Below are 7,810 nucleotides of genomic sequence, written 5' to 3'. Positions count from 1 at the left end.
GGCCGTCTGTTTTGGCTGGGCGGGAAGCAGCGGTGCGCCGGCCTCCTCTGTCATCCCGATGGAATCAGAGCGGAACCGCGAACGGGAGCAAGAGGTAAGCTTCGTGCAAACACCCACCAACTGCAATTTTACCCTACACCCTTGACAGATATGTTTTCCTAGGACGATGAAGAGGATTTCGCAGCCCTCTGCGCTCCCCCCACTCTGTCCATCACCGAGGAGATCCTGGAGTTGATCAACCAGAGCCGAGCAAGGGAGGCGCTGGTTTCTCCGGTGAGCAGACCTTGTGCTCGATAGACTCCGGCATGGAACTGAATACCCTTTCTGTTCCTCTCAGGATCGGGTCCTGGATCAGCCCACCGAGTCGCAGCCTCCACCTTACCAGAGCAACTTCACCTGCCCGCTGCCCCCAGTTGCTTCCACCCCAGAGGACACGCTCGGCCCGGACCCGCTGCGGGAGGACGTGGAAACTCGCCCGAACAGAGCTGTGGAAGAGCAGACCGCTAGCCCTCAAATTGGGCTGGAAAGGGCTCACGTGGTCCACGAGAAGGGGCAAAACGCATCGCGCGCAGAGGAAGCGTCGGAACAAGAAACAGATATTCGGAACCCGCCAGACAAAGGCGAGCCGGGGAAGCCTCTCATTTTGCCGACCCCGCCCTCAGCCCCAACAGACTTTCCTTCTTCCAACTCAGTCACGGAGGACCGCCAGGCGAGTCGTACATTTTATGAGGAGGAGGCCGCCGATCCCTCCACGAATCCAGATGACAGTCATCGAGCCAGCCCGAGCGATAAGCCAAAAAGAGGCTCCGCTCTGACCCAACGTGACAAGAGGATCATTGAAAAAATCAGAAGTTATTATGAGGCAGCCGCTGAGCTGGTGGAGGACGAAGAGGCAGAAGATGCCGGACGGGAACACGACGAGACGTCCGAGAGGAGGAACAGTTCCTCACAAGTCCCCACGGAAACGGTGAAAGATTCGGTATCGCGTTTCACAAGTGACCACCAAGACGAGGGCAGGAAGGAAGCAGTCGAAACGGAGCCCGATCACGATGTGGCGCTCCCTTCTCCAGCTGGTCCGGCTTCTCCCCTACTCCCGGAAGATTCTCATAATCATGATGGACATGCCGACATGCCGACAAGGCTCATGGATGTGGAAGCCAAAGACGGAAATAAGTCACCACTCTTCACCCGGACGGACGACGATGAGGTCTTTGTCAATCTGCCGTCAAGCGGCATCCAGTCCAGTCAAGTTGAGGAGAAAACCGAGCGGGGAAGCGGAAATTTCAGCAATGAACAATCACAGCAAGAACCCAACGAAGGAGCAGAGAACAGTCAACGAGAGGCGACCCCATGGCAAGAAGAAGGACCTTTTACGCAGAGTAATGACACAAGTCAAAGTGTTCCTCCAGAGTTGGCGAGGACCAAGGGGTCTGAATGGCAGCTCAAAGAACCAAAGGAAGAAAAGGAAAGTCTCACAGAATCTTCAGGGACTCTTTCAAGTACCCCACAATGCCCTGAAACGACGCCCGCTTGGACTGGAAGCAAACATAAAGGGACCAAGACGAGTAGAAACCTCGAAGAACTTCCAAGTCAAACTCAACTTGGACGAGGTTCCCGACAGTCCAGGATTGTGTCAACAAACCGGGCCTTGTTTGAGGGCATGGTCTCAGACATCACGGGAATCGGCTTATTCGAGGCCAGCCCTGTGGCGGACCCCTCGCTCATGGAGAACTCTGAGCGTATTCTGAGCAAAGTGCAAACTCTAGCAAGTATGTACAGTGCTAAAGCCAGCACCATGAAAGTCCCCTTGCATCAAAAACGAGCCATTTTTATTCGTAACAAAGCTGGAGATTTGACGGGACCATCTTCGCTTTCAAGCCAGACTCAGTGTCATTCTCAGGCAAAATGTAGGCTAGGAGGGAGGCGACAGCCAAAATGTGACGTCCCAAGTCAGGCCCCTGCCAAAGTAGCCCACACTCCCAGACCCACATCCGATGAGCAGACTGACACCAAGAACGGGTCCCAAAGATTCTCTCGGTCCAAAGCACAGAGCGGCTCCCTCACTCGGACCGAGAACGGGTCGCACGTCCCTGCTAAAGCACAGATGTTGTGTGAACGCCAAAACCATGGCGAGGCCGACGGCAAGAACCAAAATCTCACCGTGAGCCGGAGGGACATCGGGAGCCTGGATCAAAGGGTTACACCGGAAAGAATGGGTACCTGGTCTTTTTCAAGCGTTTCACAGTATCTTCCGCATATCGCTGGTGTTGGGTTCGAGAGCCGTGGCTTTTTCAGAAAACCGGCATCTTTGTCGACCCGTTCCCAAGCTATTTTCAACTCTTTAGATCGGTCGCTAAAATCACAGACCCCTTGTGGGCCAAACAGTATCTATGTGCGGGACACGAGAGGCTTCGGCCCGACGCCAACCCAAAAAGACTTTAGTGACGAGATGAACACAAATGCTTCCAGGTCGTTTTCCTCTCAATCTCATAAGATCCACTACTGTATGGAGGTTTGTTCATTGAGGTTCTCTCGTAGATGTCTCGAAAACGGCGGTGCCCAGTGAGGAGCCAAGCCCTGCCCGTCAACTCCAGTCACATGGATTCACCTTCTCCAGGCCCAGGGACTTCATCGCAGCGCCGAACAAAGAGCAGAACTGCGGTAGACCGGATGATAAACTCCAGTCAACCACCGCGCCAGAAGCGGTCTCGACTGCTGTACGACGCCCGTGTTCATCCGGTCTCAGTCAAGAGAAGAGTCACACCCTCAGGTATGTGCTTCAGACATCCTAAGTGGATCGAGTCTGTCTTCTGTCCTAAGGCAGATGACCTTTTTTTTTCTCCATGCCTGTCTGTAGGTCAGAGCTAAGAGAACATGTTTACACAGAGGACACAGCGTCTGTAAACAGCATTGTCAAACACTCGGCTCTGTCTTCGCACACACCACATTGGAATGCCTCCAAAGGTGAAGATGGTCATTCCCACTATAAACAGGATTCAGCAGCTGTGCAAGGCAAACGTGAGCCACACTGCCAGATCCCTGCAAAGGATCACGAGAATGCGAGTGAACCAAGCAAAGATAGGCGCAGTGTTCGCTCGGGGCTTGAACACTTGGCTTGGACCGCATCCAGCCAGGCTGATTCAAGCCCAGGAGAGAGGAGCCCATTGTCATCAGCAGAGGACCTGACATCCTCGCAACACCGGTCTCTGTTCGTATCGAAACCCAAACAGCTCCCGCGGGAGCGTCCGAGAGAAGCCTTGAACTTCATGGGTGGAAGACAACATGCTGCGAGTGTTTCCGCGGGCTCAAGCAAAGAGGCTCTGCCGACTATGAATAAGACAGAGTGTGAAGTCAACGGTCATTCACAACAAACGTGGAAATCTTTGCCAGATGTGAAAGCTCCCGGGCCAACATTCCAGAGGCCGCAACGAGAGGGACCAAGTCCATTGTCATCAATGCAAGTCCTGGAATCGAATGTGGCCCAAGCTTTCCCTCCAACGGCGGAGTCTCACGAACGCCTGCCAAAATTCACCGGCCAGAAGCCATTGGACTTCCAGGCCGTGACTAATACGGGAAAAGTCCATTTCAGCACTTTGTATGAATATGGGTAAGTCCATCCTTCACGGGACCAAAACCGACAACTAAACCAAGATGCAAAACCAAAGAACGTTTGCTTCACTTCTCGTTGTCTCGGAACGAATTAACAGCCGTATCGTTTTTTTGTTGTTTTCTCTCACCAGTGTTGTGAAAGCCATTTTTTTAAGATTTGAAAGTTGCTCAAGTGCTGCCACGCATGAACTTTCTGGATTTGAACAGACCCCGAAATGTTGACAAATTGTCTTTGTCGACCGCAGGAAACCAGAGGAGCGGGTTCCGGGACGGCCCACTAGCCTACCCATCTTTGGTTCCGCTTCAGGACGCCGCTCACCTCCCCGAGCCTCGTTGGATGTGTTCTGTCAAGTGGAGACATCGAGACCCCTCACGGTCACAAGAGACGAGGACACGCATTTCAGAGCGTCGCCCGCTGTCTTTCGGCATATCTCCGCTTCCACCATTAGTGCTTCTGCCCCCTCGCCGAACCCCACGCCGTCCTCCTTTCCTGTGAGAGTGACCGCATGCCCCTCCCCCTTCGTGGTCGCTCCTCTATCTCCCCCCGCCGCCTTGGCAGATGAAGACTTGGTTTCTCCAGAGACCCCATCCGGGACCCGCCTTGCATGCTTCTCTGCTCTTCCGTCATCTGGAAGGAGTTTCTCCGATAGGGCTCCCCCTCCCTCTTCCGCTCCGCACTCCTCTGCTTGTAGTCGGGCTTTGTCCAAAGGGGCAAGGCCTTCTTCCCCGAGACCGCCCTCTTCCTGCCGCTCTCCACCAGGGTCCCCCCCTGTTGCATCTTCGTCCACATTCACAAGATCCTTAGCTGCCTCTTGCATCAGTCAAACGTTGGCAAAAAAGAACAATGGCAGGCATCAAGTCCAAAGCTCATCCACACAGAGTCCTTCCCCCACACCATCCTTCCCCTCCTCTCATCTGCCACGATGTTCACCATCGCCTCAACTTTCTCACAGCCAGAAAGTTACGCTCACGCCAGCCTATTCCCAGCTGGGGGCCGCTACTGATCGGAATCCACGCTATCCGCCGTCCCCTCTCAGGCCCACTTGCCCCTCCCCGTCTTCCGTCCAGTCAACTTTTCACTCAAATTCACAAAACTTTTCTCCTCCTTCGTCTCCATTTATAAGACAGAGTCACCGTCAGCCTTTCTCCAGCGCCTCCGCTCATCCTCATCATCACTCCCTCCGCCACAACGTGGCCTTCGCACAGAATGACAGCAGCAGCATTTGCTTGCCTACAAGTTCGAATTATGGTCTCGGCAGCGGAACAAGTTCCCCCGGTCCGCCAAAGGTGCAGTTAGTTAACGCTGACACCAATATCACCGCCGCGCAGCACGCCGGAGATCGTCTCTCCTTTGGGTCGCACAACCGCATGGCACGGCCCTTTTCGGCATCTGAACCGAACTCCAGAGTCCAGTCCCCATCTCCAGCGGTGAGCCCCCCTTCCATTACGCGCCTGCGCTCTCCTCCCCTTCTGCAAAGTTCTTCCTCTGCCATGGCAAACGAGCGTCCCCGCCCCAGATGCTCAGGGCCCGGAGGGGCAAGTTCCCACAATCCTTTAGGTCTAACTCTGAATATTCCCGAAGCGTCGGCGGCAAGTCTTCCAACTGGGCCCGCTTCCTCACGTGCGAGCCCTCAAGTCCTCTCGCCGCCAGCTATCGGTGTGTCAGTTTGGACTTGCAATGTCACAGCGCCCCGACCCAGAAATCCCCAATTTATCTCCCCTTCTCGCTCCGTGTCGACTTGTTCCGGTCAAACAAGTTTGGAGAAGGCCACTTCTGCCCTACCGCACGGTTCAAGAGCTGGATCCCCTCAGGGACACGCCCTCCAGCGGTCTCTCTCCAGCCCATCAGACACCTGCCAAATCCCAGCTCAGAGTGAACCCGGTGACCCGCGTGACTCCTGGTCCGGGAGTAGCCCGAGGTGTCTTGGCTTTGACCGGCAAGAGTCTGGTTTGGCCAGCCCGAGGAGCGGGTGGTCCTCCTGCGGTGGTTCAGCGACTTGCCTCAGCCCTCGAGCTGGACTTCAGTCACCGGTCTCTCCTGGGAGGTTCACCCCAAGGAGGAGCGACTTTGGCGGAGAGCATTTCAGCGGCGAACCTTGGCTGGATGGACAGCTACTCTGCAACAACTGCAACGCACATGGGGGCTTCTATACCAGTGGGACCTCCACCGCCATCCCCTCTACCTCTCCATTGACCTCCCTCGCGCAATCCCCCTGCTCCTCCATGGCGGTGGATTGGGAAGATCCAGAGCTGGGACAGGGGAGCTGTCGCAGCCAACTGATTTGTGCCTACATTGGCAGGCCTCCGCCAGAGGCGAACTTTGCCTCCTCCCGCCTGGTGCGGTCTCCGCCTCCGGCCGCCCGCCGCCAAATCTACCGGGCCCACGTGCAGTCGCCTCCCCAGGCCACCGACGTCGGAGCTTCTGCGTCGTCACCGGCGACCTTTGCCCGTTCGTCTCCGAGCAAAGTGCCTCAGCAGAAGCCGAGCTACGCCACCACCGTCAACTTGCAGATAGCTGGCAGCGGTCGAATAACTTCCTTCAGCACCGCCCACGTGAGCGTGAGCCAGACGCCGCCAGGTAGACCCGGACGCGGAGAAATTCACAGCGCCAGACGAGTAAGCATCAATGGACTGTCGCCCGTTCCTTCTCCGCTTCCTCAGAACTGCGGCCAGCTCTGAGAAACGCCATCGGAAAGAAACAGCGTCTTTCTCCGAGGGCCACGTTGGATTGTGTTCATACTTTGAGGACGATGGGGTGACGCGAGAGCGCAGGATGACTTTTCCGTAGAGCCTCGACAATGTGGAGTACATGTGAAGTCTTCACTTTGTTGCTTTCTACCCAAAGTGTAAAAAAAAACAAAAGAAGGTCCCCTGTCCAACACTCGCTGTACGCAATCACATTTACGTCTCGTAGCTATCGTGAGTCATATTATGATTATTTGTACTCTTAATGAATCAGTAACCATTTGTAGTCATTGTGTAGCTTATTTATGAATTCTCCTTGGCACTTAGCAGCAGACGATTTGCACGGCGTGCTGAGATCTTTGGCATGTTTGCGTTGGAGGCGACGTGTCCGCAACTTTCAGACCAACTGGGCTCAGACGTCAGCTTGACAGTTTCTAATTCTCGACGAGTACGCAATGGAACTCGGCGACCGCCTGCGCTGCTGAGCAAATCTCTCGACATTTGTCAACATCTTCTTACTTTTGGGGGAAATACCGCATTGGAGTGTCCCTTCCCGCGTGGAATCGGCTTGAGTCCCGAAAGTGTAAGAGCAACGATGCATCGGGAATGTTTGCGAAACACTGTCAGACGTTGCCTTCCAAATGGACGTCCTCGCTTTGTCATTCGCAAAATAAAACATATCCACAAAGTACAATGGTACCTTGGCTGACCAGTTTAGTTTGTGCGGTGACCGAGCTTGCAACGCGATTGACTCGGAAAGATATCCAAGTGGTCCCAGTGAAATGATTTGAAATACCAATAATCCCCCTCTCCGAAAACACCGCCGTTATGTTGCTGGTGTTGTTGTTGTTGTTGTTATTTTAATTGCGCTGTATTAGGGCTGTGCAACTCTCCAATAAAATCAGATTCGCTACGTGTTTCGCTACATGGATGGTCCATCTGCGTGTGCCCCGGTAACGTAAGAACTCGAATCAGTTTGTCTGGCTGCGAGCATCTGGGCGTGAGTAGTGGCCGACAGCAGGTGCTTGTGAGTGTTTGTATTTGTGCGTTTCCCCCCATTCAGTGTGGCTGCGGACCTGGAGCTCGCTCGTAACACCAAACGACATCTAGCCATTGGCCAAACTGCTCACTCGGGATGCTGTCAAGGTAAGACTGTAGTACACAATCTTAGTTTGCTTTGCTTCTCAACAATGATGGGGCGGTGCGGTCCTGTGGATTTGGGAGCTGAGGTCAGTTTTTGTGATGATGAGAGGCTGCTTTGCTTGGTGGCAAATCAGGTTGGCTGCGTTCATGCCCTCAACGGCGCAAACAGCCCTTTTTGAAATGCGCCGCCTCGCGTCTGCACGCGCCGTCCCCGCCGCAATCGAGGCCGAAGAATGCATTTCAACGCCCAAGTGTCCGTCCAGTCCGTGTGAGCATGGCGACGTGTGATCTGACGCGCACGGGCAAGTCAAAGGCGATTGCGTCGACCTGCCCGACCTGGTGCGGCACGCGCGGAGGCTACTGCCGAATCGAT

The 7,810-nt window shown here is 54.7% G+C and overlaps 1 protein-coding gene across 4 annotated transcripts in view; it reads left to right on the top strand.

Moving 5' to 3' along the window:
- Positions 1 to 7,209, top strand: part of LOC109514554 (mucin-5AC-like) — a 22,525-nt gene extending 15,316 nt beyond the window's left edge. For 2 of the 4 annotated variants that reach the window (XM_019867760.1, XM_019867751.1), the window contains exons 14-15: positions 3,527 to 3,607; positions 3,855 to 7,209. In XM_019867760.1, coding sequence (XP_019723319.1) covers positions 3,527 to 3,607; positions 3,855 to 6,288 — 2,515 coding nt within the window. In that variant the 3' untranslated portion in view covers positions 6,289 to 7,209. Of the gene's footprint in view, positions 1 to 14; positions 95 to 162; positions 274 to 337; positions 2,217 to 2,538; positions 2,771 to 2,857; positions 3,608 to 3,854 lie in introns of those variants that run through there. The other 2 variants (XM_019867779.1, XM_019867769.1) reach the window with 2 other exon arrangements.
- The last annotated feature ends 601 nt before the right edge of the window (positions 7,210 to 7,810 follow it).

The sequence above is a fragment of the Hippocampus comes genome, unplaced genomic scaffold, assembly GCF_001891065.2.
Source record: "Hippocampus comes isolate QL1 unplaced genomic scaffold, H_comes_QL1_v1.1 scaffold49, whole genome shotgun sequence".
NCBI lineage: Eukaryota > Metazoa > Chordata > Actinopteri > Syngnathiformes > Syngnathidae > Hippocampus > Hippocampus comes.
The sequence above is the reverse complement of the archived record's forward strand: the minus strand, read 5'-3'. Positions and strand labels throughout refer to the sequence as shown.